The sequence below is a fragment of the Paramisgurnus dabryanus genome, chromosome 12, assembly GCF_030506205.2.
Source record: "Paramisgurnus dabryanus chromosome 12, PD_genome_1.1, whole genome shotgun sequence".
NCBI classification, from domain to species: domain Eukaryota; kingdom Metazoa; phylum Chordata; class Actinopteri; order Cypriniformes; family Cobitidae; genus Paramisgurnus; species Paramisgurnus dabryanus.
In genome coordinates this window covers 36,142,157-36,169,148 of record NC_133348.1, presented here as the reverse complement: position 1 = coordinate 36,169,148, position 26,992 = coordinate 36,142,157, and the positions used below count along the sequence as shown (strand labels likewise).

General features: G+C 37.9%; 1 protein-coding gene across 1 annotated transcript; it reads right to left on the bottom strand.

Annotated features, from left to right (window-relative positions):
• Positions 1-175: 175 nt before the first annotated feature.
• LOC135745466 (uncharacterized) lies at positions 176-21,804 on the bottom strand. Its single transcript, XM_065263775.2, has 3 exons — positions 21,639-21,804; positions 21,178-21,493; positions 176-1,968 (listed from the first exon to the last, which is right to left on the bottom strand). Exons 1-3 carry the CDS (start codon positions 21,789-21,791, stop codon positions 506-508), a joined length of 1,932 nt encoding a protein of 643 aa, XP_065119847.2. The 5' UTR covers positions 21,792-21,804; the 3' UTR covers positions 176-505.
• Between the last annotated feature and the right edge of the window lie 5,188 nt (positions 21,805-26,992).

Genomic DNA, 26,992 nt, shown 5'->3' with positions numbered 1-26,992 from the left:
ATAGCGGTTTTCAAACTGGGGCCCCCCAATTTTATAACATTTTGTAAGAGACATTATCATAAATTCTGTGTAATTAAACCTCAGAAAAATAAGGCAACTAACCAACAGCACCACAATGTAGAATTTAATACGTTTTGTGTAATACAAATTAATAGGTTTTAGATTTTTTTTGGGGGGGGGGGGGCACGAAGGGATGCACCTTACACAAAGGGGGACGCCACGCCGAAAAAGTTTACAGGACCTTATTTATTGGTATGTGACTGTTGATATGTAGTTAATTCATAGTTACTTTAAATAAGTCTTAGTTAATGTATTGTGCAGGATTTTTCAACATGCAGTAGATAATATGTAACTAACTTGTTACTTAACCCAAACATTTGTATGCTATTACTGATTAGTTATCACTATTCATTATTAGTTATCAGTAGTGATTTCATTGTTAATGCAGCACTAATCATTTGTTCTGCATTAGTTCCTGTGTAACTATTAAGTATGGACCATTATTTTAAAGTGTTACCGGTTTCTCTCCAGTATGAAGTCTCTGATGGGCTTTTAAGTTAGTTGATGAAGTAAACGTCTTGTCACACTGAGAGCATTTGAAAGGTTTTTCACCTGTATGAAGTCTCTGGTGCCTTTGAAAGTTTGATGATTGACTGAAACTCTTCCCACAAACATGACAGTGATGAGGTTTCTCTCCAGTGTGAATTCTCTCATGGTCTTTTAAGTTACCTGACTGAGCAAACGTCTTGCCACACTGAGAGCATTTGAAAGGTTTTTCGCCTGAATGAAGTCTCTGGTGTGCCAATAAATTGTCACGTCGATTAAAACTCTTCCCACAAACACTACAGTGATGAGGTTTCTCTCCTGTGTGAACTTTCTCATGGGCTTTTAAGTAACTTGATGAAGTAAATGTCTTGTCACACTGAGAGCATATGTAAGGTTTTTCACCTGTATGAAGTCTCTTATGGTCTTTTAAGTTACCTGACTGAGCAAACGTTTTGCCACACTGAGAGCATTTGAAAGGTTTTTCGCCTGAATGAAGTCTCTGGTGTGCCAATAAATTGTCACGTCGATTAAAACTCTTCCCACAAACACTACATTGATGAGGTTTCTCTCCTGTGTGAACTTTCTCATGGGCTTTTAAGTAACTTGATAAAGTAAATGTCTTGTCACACTGAGAGCATATGTAAGGTTTTTCACCTGTGTGAAGTCTCTGGTGCATTAGTAAATTGCAATGTTGAGTGTAACTTTTCCCACAAACATTACATTGATAAGGTTTCTCTCCAGTGTGAACTCTCTGATGATAAGTTAAAGAACTTGAAGTACAGAAGCTCTTTCCACAGTGAGCGCAGACGTAAGGTTTCTCTCCAGTGTGAAATTTCTTGTGGTATGCCAGCTGAGATTTATAACAGAAACGTTTATCACAGTATGAACATTGATAGGGTTTCTCTTCCGAATCCCTAAAGTGATGCGGTCTCTCATTGGTGTGTAAAAGCATGTGTGACTTTAAACATTGTTTTTGTCTAAATCTCTTCTCACAGTGAGGACATTCGTATGGTTTTTCTCCTGTGTGAATTCTCTTATGAAAATCAAGACTTTGTTTGGTGCTTAAGTATTTTCCACATTCAGTGCAGTAGAAAGGCTTTTCACCACTGTGTAACCTCATGTGAACTTTTAAATTTGAGGAAGAGACAAAACCCTTCCCACACTGCTCACAGTGAAAGTGCTGCTGCTGCTTCTTCTCTCTGTGCTCTTCTGAATTAAGTTTTTTCTCTTGTAAGGTAGTAAAACTGATCTCAGATCTGGTGAAGAGTTTCTGTTCTGAGTGTTTTCTCTCATGTCTCTCTAAATGTCTCTGTGAGCTGAATGTCTTTCCACAGGTGATGCAGGAAAAAGTTTGTGCTGTCAGTTGCTCTTTTGATGTTGAGGACGTTATTTCTCCATCACAACACGATTCACACTTCACATCTGAAAGAAACACAAAACAATTAAATTCTCTTTTTCACTCTTATTTGTTCAGACATAATGAGCCAAAAGTGACACCTGTGCTGGCCAGGAGGATAGTGAGAGAGGTAAAAAAGAATTCAAGGATCACCACCAAGGCCATCCAAAGAGGACAACACTTCTCCAGATAAGGCACAGAAAAGCCAGCTTGGCCTTTGCAAATGCTCATCTGGACAAAGATGACTTCTTCAGATGAAACAAAAATGTCATTGTTTGGCCCCAATGATGTAGCCTTTATTTGGCTACAGGAGTAATAAAGGAGAAGCCTTCAACCCTAAGAACACCATCCCCACTGTCAAACATGGTGGTGGGAACCTAATGTTTTTGGGGTGTTTTTCAGCCAGTGGACCAGGGAACCTAATCACAGTAAATAGAATAATGAAGAAGGATCACATCAAATATCAAAATTTACAATAAAAACATCTGAGAAACTTGGCCTTGGGCACCAGTGGACATTTCAGCATGACAACTAATGTTTTTGGGGTGTTTTTCAGCCAGTGGACCAGGGAACCTAATCACAGTAAATAGAATAATGAAGAAGGATCACATCAAATATCAAAATTTACAATAAAAACATCTGAGAAACTTGGCCTTGGGCACCAGTGGACATTTCAGCATGACAACTACCCAAAACACACAGCAAAAGTGGTGAATAAATGGTTAGCAGACAAAAATATGTTGAATGCATAAAGTCATTTCTCCCAAAAGAAATGTCAGTACACAGAAAGGTGTCAGTACACTCTGCTTTTTAAGTTCAAATCCTCCAATGTTAATCTAACTCTCCTGACTGCTATGGATGGCGAAGTAGTATGATTGGTCAGATCACCTGTCAATCAAGCTCCCGGCAAAGGGTCAATTGTTTTAAACGACAGGCAGAGGTGGACAGAGTACACAACTTCATTACTTAAGAAAAAGTACAGATACCCCTTGCTAAATTTTACTCAAGTACAAGTAAAAGTACTGCAGTCAGATGTCTACTTAATATACACTCACCGGCCACTTTATTAGGTACACATGTCCAACTGCGCGTTAATGCAAATTTCTAATCAGCCAATCACATGGCAGCAACTCAATGCATTTAGGCATGTAGACATGGTCAAGACGATCTGCTGCAGTTCAAATAGAGCTTCAGAATGGGAAAGAAAGGTGATTTAAGTGACTTTGAGCGTGGCATGGTTGTTGGCGCCAGACGGGCTGGTCTGAGTATTTCAGAAACTGCTGATCTACTGGGATTTTCACACACAACCATCTCAAGGGTTTACAGAGAATGGTCCGAAAAAGAGAAAATATCCAGAGAGTGGCAGTTCTGTGGGAGCAAATGCCTTGCTGATGCCAAAGGTCAGAGAAGAATGGCCAGCCTGGTTCAAGCTGATAGAAAGGCAACAGTAACTCAAATAACCGAGATATACAGAAGAGCATCTCTGAACACACAACACGTCGAACCTTGAGACGGAAGGGCTACAGCAGCAGAAGACCACATCAGGTGCCAAACCTGACATCTTAGAAAAGGAAACTAAGGCTACAATTCTCACAGGCTCACCAAAATCGGACAGTAGAAGTTGGAAAAACGTTGCCTGGTCTGATGAGTCTTGATTTCTGCTGCGACATTCAGATGGTAGAGTCAGAATTCGGCGTCAACAACATGAATGCATGGATCCATCCTGCCTGTATCAATGGTTCAGGCTGCTGCTGGTGGTGTAATGGTGTGGGGAATATTTTCTTTGTACACTTTGGGCCCATTAGTACCAATTGGACATCATGTATTGTTTCTGACCATGTTCATCCCTTTATGACCACAGTGTACCCATCCTCAAATGCCTACTTCCAGCAGGATAACGGGCCATGGCATAAAGCGCAAATCATCTCAGACTGGATTCTTAAACATGACAATGTTCACTGTACTCAAATGGCCTCCACAGTCACCAGATTTCAACTTAATGGAGCATCTTTGGGATGTGGTGGAACGGGAGCTTCGTGGCCTGGATGTGCAGCCGACAAATCTGCAGCAACTGTGTGATGTTGTCATGTCAATATGGACCAAAATCTCTGAGGAATGTTTCCAGTACCTTGTTGAATCTGTGCCACGAAGGATTAAGGCAGTTCTGAAGGCAAAAGGGGGTTCAACCCAGTACTAGTAAGGTATACCTAATAAAGTGGCCGGTGAGTGTATATAAACTTTTTTGCAGACACAGGTCCATATCATACTCATACATAATACACAGTATAAAAAAGAAACACACAACACATATTTACCTATAAAACATACAGGCAATTACACCAATGCCTTCTTAACCTTGAAGTAAATCTATAGCAGCTTTTCAAGGGGCTGACTAAAGATACAATTAGTTGGTTCTCCGACTTGTGCAGGCTGAACATCCATTGTCTTATGTGTGCCTCACAAGTAGGCACCCTATTAGACACAAACAGCTGACTAGCACTATGCCACCTAGGGACACAAAGCAGCAACCTCATTGCATCATTGTATGCTACTTAAAGCCTCTGCATACTCTTCTTCCTATAGTTAGACCACAATTGAGCAGTATATAGTGGTGTTATATAGGTTTTTTAACAGAAAACACTTCACAGAGTCAGAGCACATGGAAAACTTCCTCATAAGCATGTTAGCTTGAGCATAAAGTTTACAACCCTGTCGGTAGAGGTCTTTGTCATCAGTCCAATCATCAGTTAAGACATGACCTAGGTATTTAACCTCCTTACACACATCAAGAGGGTTATTAGACAAAAAAAAATATCGGAAAGGTGGATTTCCTGTCCTCAATGCTTCTAACAATCATTACATGGCTTTTCTTCGCATTATATTTTTTGTCGTAATCAAGGCCATACTGAGAGCACACCTTCAACATTTGCTGCAGCCCAACACTACAAGGACAGAGCAAGACCAGGTCATCTGCATACATGAGGTGATTAGCAATAGTTTTGCCCACAAGAGAGCCTGTTTTTAGCCTATTTAACTGATTTCATAGATCATCCATGTATACATTAAATAGAATAGGTGACAAAATTCCTCCTTGCCTCACTACTAACACAGAATGGAGCAGTTACAGCATAGTCCCATTTAACCTGGAAAGTTTGATGTGCATACCAAAACACTTAAATTCTCACCAAGAAGCTAGGGACACCTCTTTCCATCAATTTTACAAACAATGTATCGCGATTAATTCGATCAAATGCTTTTGACGCATCAATAAAACAAAGAAATACAGATGAATTCAGGCTACTGTACCTAGTGTAACACAATCTTTTTTAGAGCATAGATACACATTAGCAGTTCCATGCTGCCTTTTGAACCCAAACTGATTTTCATTAGTGAGAACATACATTTCTAATTTTTTTTAAAGTATTCTCTCCACTACTTTAGACAAGATACTGGCTAATGCAATAGGTCGATAATTATCAACACTGTTAAGTTTCCCGGCCTTATCTTTCAACACAGGTACTAATAATACAGACATAATAGCACTAGGCAGGACACCACGAACCAAGCAACCATTAAAACCCATGGAAAGCAAAGGACAAAGCTTATGGCTTGCATATTTTAAATGTTCTGCAGTAATGCAGTCCATACCACAGGCTTTTTAAGTAAAAGTACTGAAGTACTTGTTTTTAAGAGTACAAGAGTACATTTTCTAAATATTGCATTACTACTGCCACAGTACATGTTGAACCACGTGAGATTATTGACAGCTGTACAGCAAATTATAAAGTTCTGAAGTCAAATCTGACACAAATCAGGAAGAGGCAATATCATCCAACTGCGGCCACAAATGGGCGGTCTCGTACTGCTGGGGGTTCCCGTTTTCGCAGACAGACACGCCCCGTTCTTCTTCGCCGCCTTGCTGAACTGTAACGTTAACTGTCAACATCCGGTTATCCGGATTAATATAACAACATTCGCAAGTGGATAATGACACGGATTACCAAGCAAAGGGGACAGTCGTGTACTTTTACGCGAGATAAGGATACGTCGCCTCCACTGCCGCGTGACAACAACGTTGTGGTTAAGCGCATCGCCGCCATGGACACTTAACTCAAAAGTAGTTGCAGATGCTGTCAGATCTTTTTAAAAGTGTGTGTGTGATCGTACAAACCTCAGCAGGTGTAGCTAAAGGTCTTAAAAGCTAAACGTAAATATTCTGTTTTTGATTCAGGAGGCTGGAATGTATGTTCTTATTTGTATTTATAAGCATTGACTCTATTTTAAGTTTAGAATATACGAATTTTAACTACAAAACCTTCCTACTAGAGAATCCCAAAGGCAAATATACAGTATGTGCCCAGTTAAGTGTGTGGCTGTGTTATAATATTTAGGATAATAGCCTACACATTGTTATAAGTGCCACTGTAAACTATAATCAGCAAAATGCAAATGTATTAATAACATTGCAAAATTAAACACAGAGCTGTATGTTGCACAATCATCTTTAATAGTTTAAAACCAACAGTATGGTGGTCAATATGTTTTAAAGTCAACACGTAAGTTAAATAATTACAATCTAGTATAAACACACACATACACACACATACATATTTTTTTAAACATGCCATTGTTAACTTTTGATATTTTTATAGACATTGATGTAAATAATTTGTACTTTTTCTTGGGAATTTCTGAAATAAAGAAAAATGACACATTTTGTTGTTCATTGTGGTGCAAAATAATAACATCACAACAAACCCAAACCCTTACTCACAAAAAAACTTAATTCATCAGCTGCTATATGGATTAAACTGCTGTAGAGTTAACTGGCTCGTGAAGTAAATCTGCTCAGCTTCCTGCTTGCACAGCCAGACCATGTATGATGAGCTACCAGGAGAACATAAAAATTGTATAATTACACCATTTTATTACTACAGAAGAGTAAGCTATTATACACAGGCAACACTTATTATACACTGCTCCTTTTAGCCATATGCTTTACAATGTTTTCCAAAATGTGGGTTGCAGCAGCAGGTAGCCGTATATAGCTTAAACTACATGAGATTGTCAATACAACTAATTTTGCAGCTCCTGTTACATGAAGTTATAAACAGTATGCAGTTTTGTGAATTACAATTACATAAATATCAGAGTTGGGCAAAGATACATTAAAAATGTATTTTAACCGGAATACCAAATACCTTAGATTCAAGTGTATCAAAATAAACTACAAAATACAGCAGCCACAACATGTATCAAAATGAACTACTGCATTTTTGTATTTTGAAAATACTAAAAATAGTTTTAGAGGGGAGCATGACATTTCTTTGCAAACCTGAGTTGGGCTATTTGATCTTTTGCTTCACCTTTACATTGGCTCTGATTCATGAAAAAATCTGACATATGCAACCGGGTACGAACTGAAGGGCCTACATTGCATTAGCAACACTGACAAAAAAGTAATTCATAAGAAGACAACTGATGGCACCTGTATTCATAGCAGCTTTCTAACTATTTAATCATTTGCTCGCAGCAGCCTGCACGTTTCTAACATTGACCACCACCTTTCACATGAATACATTTTCCGGTCTAGGGCTAGGCAAACTTCTCAGTAGGCAAAGTATTGTACAACGTATTATACAGTATTTTAAAAATACAAAACACTAAAGTATTTTGATACAAAATAAAAATGCATTTCATCAACCCTATCAAATACAAATTACAAAATATTAATTTACTATTTTATTCATTAAGATGTAACTTTTAAATTAAAAAAGCTTAATGACCTCTTAAAATTGTAAATACTGCTTTAAGAAGACGGGACATATACTGCTGTCCAATAAGTTTTAACATGCCACAAAGTTCACTTACAACTGTGAATCATTAGGACACACATACTGTAGCCAATGTATGGATCCACACACACATGCATGAAAGAAACACTATCATAATATATAATATTATTACTGTTAATTAATGTTCATGTTGCTGTTATTGTGTACTGTCTGAATATAATTAAATAACTTTGTATCATCTCAATAAATAAAGTTGTTGACATATGTCTTGAACTGACCTTTAACCTCCTAAGACCTAGATGTTTTTGTTGTTTGCACCATAATAATTACTTCTGTGTAACTGGAACATGTTGTACACAAATGTGGACAATTACACTGCTTCAAGTTCAAAGAAAAATATTTGGATATTATATTAATTGGTTCTTTTTAATTTCCATAAAAATCTGAAATTAAAATGAAACCAAAGCTCTGGTCTTAAGAGGTTAAATATTTAAACCTTTGATTGTTAAGATTATCCCCCTCTTTTCTCAATTGTTTGTTTATATGGTTCTTGAAAAGCCTAATCATTTAGGCCTGTCAATCATCAAGAACATAATAAAAGCACCAGTCTGTGCCTCCAAGCCTAGCTCCTTTCCATCTTCTCCTTCACAGTTTTTTTCTTCCTCTCTGCAGTTCTGTTACGGGGGATTTGGGCTCAAGCCTTGGCCTCAGGTTCACAACTCCCTTTGAGGACAGAAAGCAAAGTTGATTAAGACTAAATGGGCAGGTGAACTAGTAAACACTCTGTTAAATCCCTCCACTTCACTGAATTAATAAACAGAGAAAACAATCACTGTTAAGGATAAATATTTGAAACACATGAAAGGTGTACACCAGTCATGAAAAAACTTTAACATTTTTCTCGTGATGGTAAACTGGGCCAAAGAGGAAGACTGTATAGTTAGTACATAAATACAACACATTGAATGATTACAGACTAAATCTACCACAGTAGTTAGCAGATCAATAACTGCCCGAGTTAAATTAGTTTGATTAGTCTATATTAATAAAAACAAAAAATAATGTTAAAATTAACTTTAATTCTAAAGACAGCTGATTTGTTAAACTTACACTGATGTTCCTCTAGAGTCTAGAATAAAGGATCAACACAGTTGTGATCACACAAAAAGCTATCAGAAGCTAATATGTAGTGGCTTTAACTATATTAGCAAATCTGCTAACTTTCAAACCAGTTCTGATGCCTTAAACTGCACAAAAAAGTTAAAGACATGAAAGTTAATTTACATTCAGTAGGTCACTCACCCTCTGATTATTGTCCACCTTGCATTAGTGTCCTTTGGTTGCTGGAAATGAAGTTCAATCAGTTCGGTCTGTAACAGTAAAACTCGTTTTAACCACACAGTTATTTGGCGATGACGTTTGGATGGCACTTGCTTAGTGGCGACCTATGTATCAGGCGTGTTATAAGGCGACGTACATAGTTCAGACGTACTTAGTATACGTACATTTTTATATAAATTTCGAACATGCGCCGTCGTCGCGTCGCCGCCGGTAAACGATTCTTCATGCACTCGCCGTGACATCGCGGCCGGTCTTTCGTCTGCAGTCACAATCAAATCCATTCAAAACTTCACACGGACTGACGGCGACATAAGGGAAGGCTGCTCCTTTTCCTTCTTCTGGGAAAGCTTTGAATTGTCAGCATCCACTCGCCATATACCGCCACCTACTGTACCGGGGCTCGCGAAACTCTTCGCGATTGGTCGATGAAACGCTACCAGGAACGCCCTGAGGGCGTTCTTGTGTCATTACGGGAACACCCAAGCCGCAGCTAGACCCTTCTCGGAAGAGGAGACACACATTTCGAATTGTTGTAGCCGGTGATGAAGTTTTGTTTTGGTAAACACAGCAAACACTTGAAGCGAAAACTATCATTAACTTGTTCAGAAAATTGAAATAGTCTAGCGAGATGGTGGTTTCTTCCATTGTGTTCATTTCTTATCTAAATCTGACCATGGTGACTTTGGCGAAATACTGGTTGGTGATTGCTGATAGGCTGTCCCAATCAGTGGCGCCTGCACAATCCAATCACGTTTGAGAGAGGGAAACAACAAATGTAGGGTTTCTGAGATTTTTCTTTTTTTCCTTTTTTTAGAAGAAGTAATGGGAACTTATGGTTATGGATAGAAATGTAGTGGAGTAAAGAGTACAATATTTACCTCTCAAATGTACTTGAGTAAAGTCATGAGTACTCCCCAAAAATTATACTCGAGTAAAGTACAGATCCCTCAAAATAGTACTCAAGTACTGTACTCAAGTAAATGTACTCCGTTACTGTCCGGCTCTGACGACAGGTTAGACGGAGATGCTTCCTAGTCTAAAGAAGGATGGGGTTGTTGGGTGATAGCGGTGAAAGCACATTCACTACTAGTTGTCTAGGGCTGTTCCGAATACCATTTTTTGAGCTTCGAAGCTCTAGTAGAAATAAAATCGAATATTCGAAGCTTCGGAAGGAGGGGCTGAACATATTTTTCTCTTTAATAAAGGCAGGAATCTCTGTGTGTGTGTCTGTCTGTCTACAGTTTTATTATATGGCGGATGTGTTGCTGCGGACCCAAGGGAGTGTAGTGCCTTTTTTTCATGCAATATGGACATGTGACACGTTTAGAATTAATAAACTTTAAAAATACTACAGAACAGCGCAAGCGAGAACAACATTAGTGAAACAAAACACAAGAGCAATACTTTTAATAAGGAAGCCTAACATTTTTCTAACAAACAAACAGTCCCGTATCAGAAATTAGCAGCACAGTAATTACTGACAACGTAAAGGGTAGGCTATTTAAATAAAACAACGAAAATAAATGAACGAAGTTCAACAAACTGTAATAAAACGGTAGCATACTTTCAAAATCAAGTTTATTTACTAACACTTACACCATCCAATATGCTTTTTTCATCAGCAGAACAATAAAGAAGATATTTTGCAGAAACCCCAGAGCTCCGTCATGCAAGTCAACCGATCCGTACACTTTAAGAGCTAAAGCATATATATCCAATACAAAAGTAATCCCCCATAACTCCGTGTGACATATTGACGTCTTGTGAAGCAAATCAATCAGTTTTTGCATGAAACTGAACGTCATTTACAACACTATTAGCGTGAATGCCAAAGCAGGAAGCGCGCTTTCCGTTTGAGGCGATCTCTTCCACTGGTGGCGTTTGGTGGTTGTTGGCTATGGATGTTGGTCTCTCTGCGCCACCTACAGAGCGGGAGCGTGAAGCGCACTTCCTGCTGGGCAAAAGCTCTGCATTAACGCTGAAAAATATTTATAAATATATTCGAATCTCAAAACTGAAAATCGAATGTCAACCCACGGAACGAATATTCGAATATTCGAATTTTCTGGTCCAGCCCTATAGTTGTCTTGCTGTTAACTAGAGAGCAAGTAGCTAATCAGTGTCTGCTTGTTTATTCAAACTAAGTTGTCCTATAACAGACAAATGTCGCAATGCCCAGGTCACCCCACTACCTATATCTGATCACTTCTTTCTCACTATTGAGCTCGACCTAACTCCCCCAGTCACTGCACACGCTCCCCCATTGGTCAGGTTCTGGCGCAACCTGCGCACGCTCTCTCCCTCCCGCTTACCCTCTGTGGTCTCTTCCACGTAACCCCCTTTCCAACCAACTCTCTCTGTTAGATACAAATAATGCAACACTCTATGCTCCACTCTTACATTCTGCTTAGACAGTTTATGCCCTCTGACATCTGGACCAGCCCACACCATCTGCCCTTTGCCTATTTGAGGTTCTCTGTCAGGTTTAAAATACTTATGAACCTTAACAAAAATAAGACACACTCAGACCACGAATGGGGTGGTATAATATTCTGCAGGGAGAACCCAGATTGAGATGTCTCATCAGGAAACACTCAACTGTCTCTCGATCTGAGCTTCTCTGCGGACTGTATTTATTTAGGTTCTAATCACAGGGTTGGTTCATTCCAAAGGTCGAACCTCACAGACCTTCACAATGGTAACAACATCACACATTTTTCTAAGTCTAGAAGAATAGGATTGTCTACATTCTACCAAAAACAAGATAGTAACTTGATGATGTAGCTTGAATATGCAGTAATCAAAGGTTGTATGATAACAAGGGAACATTCTACCCACTATTTCACCTTGGCCTCTGTGAGAATCGCTCCAGACTTAGGGCTGCAGAGAGGAAGTTGCTGCCTCCTCCATGGATGTCTCTTCTGCTAAGACCCAATACTATCACTCAAAAATCAACACCTGACTCTTGCACTTTCTTCAAGACCTTCTTTACTTTTTTGTCCCCCCCCCCACTTTCATCTGACTTAATGGCTGATGATTTCACTTCCTTCTTTGTGAAAAAACAAATACTATCAGCAGTCAGTTCTCCAAACCGCCGCTTCTTGCAAATGCTCAAACCTCTGAGGAATGCTTGTTTCCCTCTTTCTCTCTCCTATCTAAAGAAGACATTTCCAAGGTCTTTGCTTCTAACCATCTGACCTTCCCGCTAGATCCCATACCCACCCATCTCCTTCAGGTCATCTCTCCATCGGTTATCCCTGCTCTCACCCACATTATCAATTCATTTCGTCCCTCTGGTACCTTCTCCGCATCATTTAAAGAGGCCCGAATAACCCCGCTGCTGAAGAAACCCACACTCAATCCTGTTACGCTAGAGAACTATAGACCAGTTTCTCTTCTTCCCTTCATTGCCAAGACTCTTGATCTTGTGATGTTTGACCAGCTCTCCTCTTTCTTCACACAAAATAACCTCCTGGATAACAGTCAGTCTGGTTTCAAAAGCGGTCACTCCACTGAGACTGCGCTGCTCTCAGTCATTGAAGCCCTAAGGCAGGCAAAAGCAGCCACCAAATCTTCTGTTCTGATATTCCTGGATCTATCTTGGATCTATCTGCCGCCTTTGACATGGTCAATCACCACATACTCCTGTCGGCCCTCATGGCTATGGGTGTCTCAGACACAGCGCTACTATGGTTCAAATCTTAGCCTCTCAGGTAGGTAATTTAGGGTATGTATTAATGCAACTTCTCTGATCAGTAATACTAGCTGTGAATATTTCGCTGCCGGAAAGCTCTATTTGTCAGAGCTGCTATGGCAACTTGAAGGTCCGACATATGGAAATAATCCAACATGTTTGTGGTTATTTTCCTGAACTGGCACATGCCTGTGACGTAAACGCTTACGCGACGAGAGCGACCGTGAGCAGACTTTTGCGTTTTTACCCTTAAGACAGGAATGGGACGGTAGAGCGATTTTAAGATTTCCACTCTGGAGGGTGGTTTCAGTTTTTTGCATTTTTAAGCCCCAAAAATGCCGTCGGCATGTAAATGAAAGGCACATCTGATAGAAAAGTGTTTTGACCTCGAGCGTTCTCATGTAAACAGGGCCTTAAACCTGAATAATCAAGAATAATCACATGAAAGAAAATGACTTTAATTCTGGACCTTTGGCAGTGAGGGAGGGTTTGTTCGAACCACCTAAACCCCCCCTGCCTATGGGCTTGATGTGGTTATATGATGTTTTATTTTCTTGACAATTATCAAGAGCATGTTATTGCAGAGCAGCACATTTAATCTGCTTCGTTCGGATGTCAGACGGATTCCCTTTACTGATGGTGAACTTTGTTTATGTGATGAAAACTGGATGCTCTCCCCCAGATATGAGTTGTTGATTGAGATTAAGAATCCACCAGCATCTGCGGTACAGCATGGTAAAATCATGGTAACATTTTGTAAGCACTCATTTATAAATGATGCTCATTTACAAATCTGAAATAATGTTAGCGCATCTTGCAGACATACTGTATTCTTTATATCTGTATTCTTGTTTTAGGACGAGCAAGAGAAATTAGCAAAAAAAAAAAACATTCTATCGTGCCGCGGGAGCATTTCAATCAGCATTAGAGGTAGCATCACATGGATGTAGGAAAATTAAGACCTGTTTAAAATTATTTAAGACCTAGATCAGCTAATAAGACATTTTAAGGCATTTAATTTTGATTTTGAATTTAAAACTTTTAAGACCCAAGGGAAACCATGTAAGAGAGCGCTTCACTTCCTGCTTTGTTCAAAACAATCGCATCCTAATGACAAAAGCGCGCCCAGGCTCGAATCAATAAAAGTACAGTGTAATTTTCCCATGAGAGGACACTTCAAGTGCATCAATTCTGCACTCAGAAAGCCCATAAGTGTAGTGTGTATATGATTTAGGCGCATCAATTCTCCATCCTGGATGTGCATAAAAGTTCCGGTCAAAAGCATAATTCCCAAAATAATAATCTGCACACTAAAGCTTATTTACTGTGACAAGTTTTGCGCCATTACAGAAAGTATATTTAGCATAATTATTTGATTAGACATACCTATTATATGTTCTCCTAAACACTGCCATTTGATTAATAATGACTAATGTTCCTGTAAATTGTAAATCATTTTATATTATTGTTTTTTAAATTATACTAGATGTAGCAAAAAGTACTATACACATTTAACATTTTGTGTGCGTGTGTACCTGGTAATTATAGGAATACCAGTATTTTTGTGACCTTGTGGGGACATTTTGATGTCCCCATGAGGAAACAAGCTTATAAATCAAACAGAATTATGTTTTTTGAAAATATGAAGTATCAGAAAGGTTTCTGTGATGGTTGGGGTTAGGGAATATGGTAGGTAAGGGGAATAGAATATACAGTTTGTACAGTATGAAAATCATTACGTCTATGGAATGTCCCCACAAAACATGGAAACCAGAATGTGTGTGTGTGTGTGTGTGTCATGGCGTCCATGCTGAGCCCATGCTGAGTTGTTAGCGAGAGCTTTAACAAATAACCTGAAAATCTAGCCCGCACACCCGTTGTAATTGCCACCGTTAATGCAAACAGATACATAATGCTTTGGAAAACGATCCTGACCATGTGTCTATTATCGACCATCAAAACAGCGCACAAACAAGCCTTATTGAGTGGTAGGATCTACAAGCAAAAGTGGCGTGGCTATGACCCGACACCTGTGCAACAACTGACGAGAGAAGATCCCCAGTCTGTTGACTACAACATTCAACTTACAGACCAACAGTGGATTACTTTCCAGGCGAAAGAAAGGGCTTTCAGAGAAACGTTGGACACAAAGAGACTGCATGAGAAAAATCAGTTTACCTGTTCGTCAGATCCAGCTAAGTGGTTTAAACTTATTTCAGTTTTGAATGGTGTATATTTCAGGAACGGAATTTTTTCAGTTGAAAGAGATGGTCGGAGACCTATCGGACTTCCACTTTTGAAATATACGTGCAGGATATTAAAAAAGCTCCTGCGAGTTAGACCTTGCCCTTCTGATACCACTGCCCCGGCCTTAACTGCTTGGATAGAGGCACAATTGCGCTTCATAAGAGACGTAATTCAACAGCAGTTAAAACCTCGGACCTCTTGCGCAAAAAAGGTACAGCGTAAAAAATTGGCTTATCTATGGCAACATCGTAGAAAGACAGCTATACAAATCATCCTGAATAACAGCGAGTATCCAGAAATACCTCCATGTCCCAACAATGTGAATGAAGTTCAGTCTTATTACTTTGATAAATGCCAAGGCATCACTTCAATTGATGACGCTCCTCTTCCACCCCCATGGGATGATTTATTACAGTCACCAGAACCAGAATTTCTACCGATGATCTCTCCCTTCACAGAGGATGAGTTGAGAAATGTTTTGGGCAGTTTGCCTCTCAATAAGTCTAGTGGTAGTGATGGGGTCACGTATGAGACATTGAAATCTACATCTTTGAGACAAACGTTATTGCTGATTTTTAACACCTGTCTGATTAATAGACGTGTTCCTGAATCATGGAAAGGAGCATTAATTCATAGAATCCCGAAGAAAGATAATGTGCCGAATGACCCCAGCACTTGGAGGGATATTTCCCTGTTACCAACAATTTAGAAAGTGTTCATAAAGTGTGTTCTTAGTCGCATTCTTCCTTGGCTGGTGAATGCAAATATCTTGTCTACTAAGCAAAAAGCCTATATTGAGAGGCAAGGCATGAATGAACGTGTTTTTTGTTTAAAAACGGCTATAGAGGATTTCAAACACGAGAGTGCAAAATTCTATTCAGTTTTTTTGGACTTCCGCGATGCGTTTGGAACGCTCCAGCATAACATCATGATCAGAGCTTTGGAGGAAATACACCTGCCACAAGTGTACATAGACTTAATCAAAGACGTGTACAGAAGCTCATTTATTCAGGTCATTTGTGGAGTCCAGCTTACAAATCAAATACCCTTGCGCCTTGGCATTAAAACTGGTTGCCCATGGAGCGCAGTAAACTTCATTTTAGCCATTAACCGGTGGCTGGAATGGATGTGTCAGTGCGCTCCATCTGAAATCATCTCTCCAAACCCTGTACAAGCTTTTGCTGATGATGTGCAAATGTCATCACGTCAAGAGGACATTATACATAACATGTTGCGCAAGACAGACCTCTTTCTCGAGTGGTCGGGTCTCGAAGTAAAGGAGTCTAAATGCGCAGTGCTTTACAAGAGGAGCGGTGGAAACAGGTGGTACCGGTCAAAATCTGATCGTGACCCACAATTCATAATAAATGGAAAAGTAATAAGAGTATATTCCCGACATGACTCGTACACTTATCTTGGACACAGATTTAACGTTGCTGGTGACTGGAATCAACAAATAGAGGAAATAATTTCTGAATACAGCATAAGGTTGCAAAAAATTGACGCATCCACTTTGCCATTGCTTATGAAAATAGATGCAATACGACAGATGGCTTTATCAAAAGTGCAACATTATTTCGCCAATGTTCATATACCAAGAAAAGTTTTGCAGGACTTAAACAATAAAACTGTTAAGACAGTGAGAGGATGGCTTGGTCTGAACAGTCACACAACCCGCGATGTTATTCATCACAGCAGAAGTGAGGGGGGCTTAGGAGTTCCAGACTTCGAGTGGACTTACATCTCCACTAGGCTATCGCATTTATTAAGCATACTAAATAATGACGATAGGACTGTAAGAGAAATGGCCCGTGCTTCCCTTTTTCTCGACCTTGGGAAGCGCAAAGTCCCCCTCGCCCGCGAATCGGATTCTAGCTTTCTAGGATTTCGTAAGAAAGTGAACGGTAAACTTGACACTCGTGCCGCCGGTTTTGGGGTTAGATCGGACTGGCCGGATCTCAACGATCTTTGCAACTGGACTGGTGTTGATCTGCAGTGGTCTGGAATTGATACTAGACATGCTGTACCTCATGAAGCAATGATTAAGGATAAAAACATCACTGTGACTGCAACATTACTGCAAGATGATAGGCGCCATCCAGTTCCTCTTGGAAACAGTCGCGCGTCTCTGTTGTTAATTAACTCTTTCCCCGCCATTGACGAGATATCTCGTCAATTAAGAGAAAACGCTTCCCCGCCAATGACGAGATTTTCCGTCTTTCCGCAATACCGCTATTATCCACCAGGTGGCGCCCTTCCGCAACTTTTTAAACCCGGAAGTATTGCCCTATGGCAAGCTGCTGCATGTCCGTGTCTGTTTTAAAGATCGGTCTGAATGGGATCTCTATGAAAAGTCCGTCACAAAAATTGAATTATCTCTGCTTTTTGCTCAAAATATGGTGTTTTTGCAAAAACCTACCCATATTCAAAAGCTGATTGCAAAAGAACCACTAAAGGTAGGATGAAACGTTTTTTTTTTGTTTGAAAGCAGAGGGTCTGTTCTTCCATTTGGTATATTGTATGTTTATATATTTAAAGAAGAACATTTTCTGGAAGGCATTAAACTTTGGTGAAAATCATGAAAAACGCTGGCCCTGGCTGGCAACTTTTTTTTTTTTAAACACTGGCGGTGAAAGAGTTAAACATCAGCAAGGTCAGAGACATTGGAGAGGACTTAAAATCCAAGGAAAGCTCGCATGTATCCCTTCTGCAGATCACTCCATTTCACACACAATCCTCCATAACTCATCTATTGATGAAGATATATTGATTTTTACAGTTAAGGCGAGGCTTCAGGTATATCCAACAAGGTTAAATCTGTCAATTTGGTATCCTCGTTCCCACCCATCATGGTGTATACATCATGGACAAGAACAAGTAATAGAATCTATGTCACACATATTAAATGGGTGTCACTGGTGGATCTGGCCTCAGCAATGTTTTGTATCTGTAACATTTATGTCCTTATGTATATGTATTATGAATTAATTGGACTTAAATAAAGTAGTTAAATTCTGGTATCAGAATCGGATCAGAAATGGAAAAAGTGGTATCGGTGCTCCCTAGTAATTTGCAAGACCTTTCGTAGAAGTGGAGTGGGCGATAAACCGGTAGATATGATAAAATTATATTGTTACATTTTTGTAAACATATCACAAATGCTAGTAAAAAAAAATATTCATTTAAATGCTGAAACCAGTTAATATCTTTTCTTTTTCTTGAATAAGAATGCATACTGTGGCAGCACTGGCTGCATTTTAACAGCAAGAAGCTAACCATCTATTTGACAGAAATGTATACTGTATCTGCTTGTCTACAAGGTAGTGGAGGTGATAGTGTCTACTAATATGTAATGGATCCTATTGGTAGGATGTAATCTGGCAGAAGGGAACCAATAGAACACCAGTAAATCCTACTGGAATAATGCCCCAAACACATGATGAATTTTTGTTTTATTTTTTTTCAGCAGGGTACAAATACCTATACTGTGCTGCACTATTGACAATATTATTGACAATATACAATCACAAAGTCAACAAATCGGTACTCGATATCAGCTGCAAAAATCCTGATCGGAGCATCCCTAATATTAATTATTAAATAATTTTTATTAATTAAAGTTGTACTTAAATATATATTCAGATTAATCACACCATTTTTGTTCATTTGTAAAATTAAGAATATACTAACATTTTTGTCAATCATTTTTGTCATCATTTACTATATGCCACAAAGCAAACCATTAGACTGAACACATTCAGTCACTTTGTGCATTTAAAGAGCCACACAGATCCAAAATCGAAAATTACCTGTATTGCAGTTTATCATGTAGCTCTCCATCAATGTAAACAATGTGCACAGTAGTTAAACCAAAAAGTGAATCTCCTGCCTGTCTCTATCTATGTAGATAAGAACACTTTGCATAATAATCTACGCCCGGGAGAAACAAAGACTCTGGAACTAACTGTTTTATAAATAGAAACAAACCATATTGTCTCACAGTCACAGCCACACCATGTTAAAGCAGACATATCATGCTTTTAAATCTGTCCTTTTTACATATAAATCATCTATTTGTGGTCTATGTAAAGCGAAACTGCAATGCTTGGGTCTGAATTCCTCATTATTATAGCCCCACAGGCCCCCTTTCTACCCCTTTTCTGATGTGCATCTGAGAGCAACTCGTTTTGGTACTGTCTTTTTAAATGCACGTCATACCCTGCCCCCTCTCCAGGTTGCAGAGGTGACACTCGGTTAAACTCCACCCCGTTCGGCCATTTTTGTAGTTTTATAGCAGAGATACGATTATCTAGCTGCACAGAAACTTTTTATTTACTCGTTATTCACAAAATGTCAACAACGGAAGACTTGTCCATCCAGCCTTATATGTTCGCGCCAGAGTCGGAAACGGACTGAGAGGAAAATGAAGACGACGAACCTGCAGAACAACGTCTTCATATGTAGGTATCGCAATGGTGTGAGGCTGCAGCCTCCGGAGGTCGCATATCCAGGCTGCATACGTCATCAAGACGGTCTTATTTCAGAATATTAACAATTATAAAGTTGACTATTATTCTTAGTTAATCGTAAGTTGTTGTAATATGCTCATGACTTGCAAATGTGATGCTCAGTTAACTTAAACCAGGCTTGATGCCCAAAAGCGATCTCCGCAGGCTGCAGCCTTCGGAGTGAGAAACAGCACTGCTAAACCATGACCACCGTGTACTTTACTTTTTTACTTTAAGTTATAAACTGCTTACCGAAGTGCTCTGCTCGTCGTCTCGTAATTGACCCCTCAATCAGACGAAGTCTATCGGCAAATCCTTCTTTATACTGGCGGAGATTGGTGAAGTAGTTATCCTTAAAGTGCCTCGGGCACACAAAAATGACTTTACCCACAGATGTGAGTACATTTCTTACGCTCTCGTAACTTCTGCATCCTTGAGCTTGGACTACAATATCGCAGCGAGAAATATAAAATGGCGGATTGCTCGTAGTGTTGGGCTGGAAGTCGATGTCCTTATTTAGCAGTTCCGCTGCAAATACTGTGACGTAATTGTTCAAAAAACGTAATAGATAATAGAAAAATCAGAACCGGTTGGAAAATATGACCAAAACAGAATATAAAGATATCAACAAAGCACCTGAAGAGACTAATTTCAACTTTTATGTACTTATAAACACTACAAATATACAACAAAATGCATTTAAGAGCCAAGAAAGTGGATTTAGCATGATATGTCTCCTTTAAGAAATTAGCACTATTACGTTTAATGCTTATTTTAAGGTATTTGCAGTGTAATACATTTTCATTTTACTGTGAGATGGACAATTACACATCTACCTGAATGGGCTTTCAGTTAATAAAGATGACTAGTCCAGATTTCAAAGTATGGATTTTCAGATGTGGGGTGGTGTCATTTGCCTGTCGAAGTAGCGCTTTAGCAATAAGAAATCTGAACAGCTTGAAACAGACATCCAAGTCCAGATATCTATATCTATATATATCTATATCTATATATTAGGGTTGTGCAAATTTTCGATTAATCGTTTTTTAAAACTTGGTTGATTAAAAATCGATTCTCAAAGAGCAGAATCGATTTTTTCATATTTATTTCTGCAAACATTGAACGGAGGAATGGAAGCATTTTAGATTTCGCAAGCAAGACGTGTAGTGGCTTTTAATTTCTTTTTATCTATTACCCACTTGTAAACTGCTGTTCACTGTTTTTTTATTAATATAGTATGTGTATTAAATCTATACACATTGAGTTGAATCGAGAATTGAGCATAAAAACCTACCTGAGAACCGGAATCGAAAATTTAATCGAGAATCGGAATCTAATCGATTTGATAGCTTGTGAATCAAAATCGAATCGATCTGGAACATCTGAATCGATACCCAGCCCTAATATATATATATATATATATATATCTATATCTATCTCTATCTATCTATCTCTCTATCTATCTATCTATCTATCTATCTCTATCTATCTATCTCTATCTATCTATCTATCTCTATCTATCTCTCTCTCTCTATATATATATCTCTATATCTCTCTATCTATCTCTCTATCTATCTATCTATATACATACATACATACATACATACATACATACATACATACATATATACAATTATTGAGTTGACATACCTGATGGAATAAAATCATCATCTTCCTCAGTGTGATCTTCCTCCTCTGTGGGTTCAGTTTTTATTTCTGTGGGTTCAGTTTTAATTTCTGTGGGTTCAGTTTTAATCTTCATCATGAGGTTCGTGCAGTCGATAAGTTTAACTGAACACATCTTCAGCATCTGCTGCTGTTCTCCAGCGTTACAGACAGAATCCAGAGACTCTGTGGAGGTTTGATCCTCCTGTAAGCTCTGTTTACTGTCACACACTGTAGTGTCCTGAGTGTCTGTGGGCTTTGACTCAGTATAACAGAGTAAAGTCAGACTGAGATCTGAGTCCTGTGTGGAAGAATCACAACAAACCACGCACACACAAACAGACACACACAGACAGATACAGACAGACACGCACACAAACACACAAAAATAATAAATTATTTGATGTTGTCAAACAGATAGTAAAGGATGTTTATGCTGTACAAACCTCTCTCTTCAGTCCTTCATCTCCTCTTGACCTCAGCTTTGCCATCTCCTCACTATAGGCATACAAAGACAAGACTCTGTTTACACTCAATTTAAGAGAGAAAAACACTAAGAATACAAACAAATCACACACGAGCTCTTTCATTTCATTCATCCATTCTATCTTTCTCTCTTTAGTGGGTTTATCGGCGGACTAAAGCGCTGCAGCGCCTCCTACTGTACTGGAGAGAGAAGAGGCACAACACTTTATTCATCTGTCGTTCATTACACAAGAATTATTCTTCTTCCTTTATTTCTTAACGCCATTCACAAGAATTATTAAAGAATGGGAAAATCAGAGGAAATTTATAATAACAATGAAAAGTGAAAAGAGCTTGAAGGAACAAGAAAGAGATGATTATGACCAGGTTAAGAAAGTCAATTAAATAGCACTAGACTTTGTGAACATTGCTAGTTACCACAAACATTGATAAACATGTGCTTGTTGGTTGCAAAATCTATAAAAAATAAAGAAAAAACATGATAGGTGAAATAAAGAACTGGAAAAACAGAAAACTATCTGTTCTGGTTTCTCATAAGACGATGATAAACAAAAACAATATTGTAATTTTAGGCTAGAAAATATTATTCTACATAATATCCATATGTTAAAAGTTCAAATGCTGGGAAGGTCTGAAGTGACTGGTGGATATGACTTCTCAAAGATGTACAGATGACCAGCGAGAGTTACAAGTGAAACATTCAGATACATTTGTAACACTAAAGCCTAAACTCCAGTGACAAGACCATTTCAATTATGCATAGATCTGAAGAAATGTGTAGCCATCGAAATATATAAATCAGCATCGACTACAGAGTACAGAGCAGTTGCTAATCTCCCTGCTAAAAAAAACAATAGACACCATCACAGAAATTCTATTGGTTTTATTGGGAATTTTATTGGTTCTAATGGAATATGTCCCAAAACACACTACAGTGTAGTGCTTTTAATGGTAAAAGCTAATGGTTACTATTGGTATTTTAATGGAAACCATTAGAATTTTCTGTAATGGTTTTATTGTTTTTTTTCAGCAGGGCTATTTGCTGATAGTTGGACTATTGTTTGTCACATAGTGCCTGACTTTTGTCTCAGTAATTCGCCCAGAATTTATCAAGACACCAGACCAGGCCAGATTGTCAGAGATTATTTTAAGGAAAATTGCTCATTTGGAATTACTCAGTGTGTAGAAGCTATGAATGACTCTTACATTTCTATACTAAAACCTCTCCAGTTTCAATCAGATTTTTACAACAATAAAGGATGGATCTCCGTAATTTTACAAGCAGTTGTGAATGGTAAAGGAATGTTCAGGGGCCTGGATATTGGATTTTGAACATGCAATTGGGAGTTTGAAAGGGAGGTGGAAGTGTCTCAGTTAAGAAAAATGACTGCAATGTAAATGTTGTTGTTGAAATGGTAGAGACATGTTGTACAATGCACAACATGTGTAAAATAAACTTGGACAGATTTGTGCCAGAGTGGGGTAAGTAAGGGCTGTGAAAACCCGTTTTAAATCAACTTTGTGGTGTTCTCCTACCGGTCTTCACACAGATTTGTTTCATGAAATTGCTATTGCATTACACATTATTAAATCACTGATGTGGTCATTAATTATTCAGATTGATTTTCACAAAAGTGGGTTGAAATAAACTATAAAAAAGGTGAAATATTTATATTAAAATCTGAAATGTATGATTCTGTAAACATATATGTGTAGGTAATGTTTGTTTTATGAGGTATTCTCTGGTAAAAGAAGGTTTTCATTAGAGGAAGTCTTTGAAAACCATTTGTTTTACAAATAACTGCCTTATAGCTGAATATAACCTTGAAAATAAACAACCTTCCTACAACCATTATCTTGTGAGGCCATCAGAATACTTGTCTACACTTAATAACTGACTGACTGGTGAAAATGACTTTATTTGTATCTTTAAAAACATCACTCACCACCATCATACAACCATTACTCAATGTGGCCATCAATGATAACTTCCTGATTGCTTTAGGACCTTATTTGCTTCTTTCATAGACAAGACAGACCATCAGACAACCATCACCTAATGTGTCCATCAATTTGCAATGCCTGCACCTATAATCTATTTGACTTTGAAACAAAAACAGTAGACACACATCAGACAACCATTTCCTTCCTTAATGGGTCCATCAATATGCATATTTGTGTATAGCAGGCTAATTTACAGAATGTGCCATGCAAGAAATGAATCTACAGTACTGTAGATTCTTAGGCCAGAATTAGATTTGCTGTTTTTGCAATGTTATAGTGATTATATAATTGTTTCTCAGTCTCTTTAATAGAATACATCCAGAAAATTAAAAAACTATTTTTACTTCATTCTGCTAAAAAACGCTCAAGATGTGTTTAGTGCCAAGATAGGTCACACTAAACACAGATGATGCCTAAAGAAGACATTTAGTCCTGAAAATTTACATATTTTCTGTATTTTCTGTTTGTATCTTAATGACATAGAATGGAAAATAAATATGGATGGACATTAAAACTTCTAAAACAATTCTGGTGGTGGTGCCGTGGTGGCTTAAAACTTGCACAGTACTGTATATAAACTGTGTAATGTAACTGTGTTTTATAAATGTTGTTAGTGTATTATGATTGCTTCCTTTTATAAAGTGTATTTTTTTAAAGTTTGACGTTTACTTTTACTCTTTATTTTTTATTCAGTTCCTAGGATTTTGCGAATATGTGATTGCAGAATTGAAGGCAAAATCAATCAAACTGCAAAATTGGAGGCATCTTGCAATTTTTAATACTTGCAGAGGATTTTCCGTAGAATTTGACCCAAGACGTGTTGTGTTGCGTCATCACTTCGTGTGATGCTCTTTCCGCTTTACAGTAAGAGCATGTAATGTGACTATAAAAGATCAAATTTAGATCATGTTAATGATTGATACATGTAAGTCAAATAGACGTCTGGGAAACTGGCTGATGCTGTTTATCTTCGGCAGTGGGCGAGCTCCGTTCAGGGATGCTCAAAATGCCAGAAGTGTTCCTTTTTGAGTTGTGTTCAGACTACTGTTTATGTAACTTGCATTGTTATACTGATTGTCAAGTGGTATGTGACCACTGCATTTAAACCATCCCAATGAGTAATGAACACGCACTTCAAGTAATGAACACACACTCTAAAGAAAAAAAGAATGTGGTAATTTTTACACATTTTTTGTGTTATGCTATTTAACACATTATGTGTAATTTTTTACACATTTTGGGTTGATTTTGTGTAAAAATAAATACACTATAAAATAAAAAAGTGAACAAGATATGTTGTTTCAATAGAACCACACATGCTGTGATCCATGTGATTGCCATGGGTTGTTTGATAAAAGTTTATGACACTTACACGTTTTCTCCAACAAGTTAATCTTTACAAATAAACACAACTGAAGTCTAAATGTGTTTACTAGAAATATGAAAGTAATAATTTAGACTTCAAAATGTATAAGCGTTGTCCAGAAGTATGTTAAGTGGGGGCCCAATAACTGTATTTTTTATCAGAATTTATTTGTGCTGTATGGACTAATTTGTAAATGCATGCTAGCACTGGTTGCAAATCAAAACAGACTGAGTCAGCTGACCAGTTTAAGTTGATTGATAATTTCAGAATTGGGGGCTTTAAAGAAGCTGGAGCTACAACCAAGCATTTCAGGCAGAGGGTGAGAAAAAGGCTGCATTAATGTACAGTAAGAAAAAAATGTCCTTAAACTTTAAATCATGTAAATGTCTTCTAGCAGGTCTCAAAAATGAAATTATCAACTTGACAATGAGCAAAAGGGGGCTTTTTAAATCTCGGGAAGATACACATTGATAATATCTGTAACTTAAATGCATTTGCCAAACACATTAATGTAAAATAACTCCTGTAGTCTATTCTGGTCCTGCACACGTTATTATATTGAATAGTCCTGCTAGGGCAGAGAATTTAAATACGATTAGTCGGAGGTATAATTGCAAAAGCATCTTTTTGGAAAAAAATTGAAGTTACCAAAAACTATTAGAGTACTGAGCAGACAGTGGGCAATAAATATTTCTGTAAAAAAAATCATTTTACACAAAAACTGATGGAAAACCTGTAAGGTGACTTGGCAAAAGAAAAACATGGAGCTGTAACCAGATTAGTGATTCAAAGTATCTCCAATCATGAAGAGTTGCTGTAATCTTTTATCTTTGCATCCGACAACAGCAACACATTGCTTTGTTTCTGTTTGGGTATGTAATGTAGTTTTGTGGGTTTTTGTAGGCCCAGATTAGGTCTATCATACATACTATTTTGGCAATCTATTCATTCAATGAAACAAATGCGATAGATATTAATAACAAGATGCCACAGTGAAATACCCACCCAGTAACAAGCCTTGCCTTTCAGTAAAATAGCCAATCATCAATTGTTAAAGACAATTAATTAAATAATTAATTATTCTCTGTGGGAGGAGTTCTGTACAAAACTTAGAGAAGTTGGAGAGAATTGTTAGACAGAAATAAGTTTTACTCTGACCTTAGCCATTTTGGTAACATTTTACAATAATGTTGTATAAATAAAAATTAGTAGATTTACTAAAATGAAAAAACAGTATTTTCAAAAAAATATTTTTCAATATGGTTTATCAGCATTTACTAATTCTTGTTAATGTTAGTGAAGGTCAATACAGTTAATAATGTTAGTTCATTTTGCAATAATTAATGTTAGAAGTGAAAACACAAATGCTGAAATTAACATGAACAAAGATTAATAAATGCTGTAGAAGTATTGTTCATTGTTAGTTCATGTTAGCTAATGCATTAACTAACTGTTAACAAATTAAATAACCTTATTGTAAAGTGTTTTTTAAAGTATTTTTTCTCCATTCGAGAAGATTTGGTCTTCTATGACTGAAAAAGGCATTGCAAAATAGCCACCAAGTGCAGTGACTTTAAAGCAACACCAAATAGTTTTTTTCCCCCTTAAAATAACATTTCTAAAAATGTTTCAGTCATTCATCCACTCGAAACAGGGTGAATGGTACTTTCACATTCGATTTGCAGCCCTCTATCAGCCAAAACCGCACTAAAGAAGTTTTCAACCGTCGGGTTGCAGTCCTGTAGTTCGAGTGAAAACTACAAAAACTTGCTTTACGGCAGACCTTCAATTCAATCAGATCCAGCTGTGCTGCAGTATTCACAACAGTGGTAATGGATAATTACGCTTCTAACCTGTAGGCGGAGCAAAGAGCAAAAACTCTTTAGTGTTGCTTTAAAGTACACTTTAGAGAAAAACACATAGTATCACAAATAATAAAGAAAC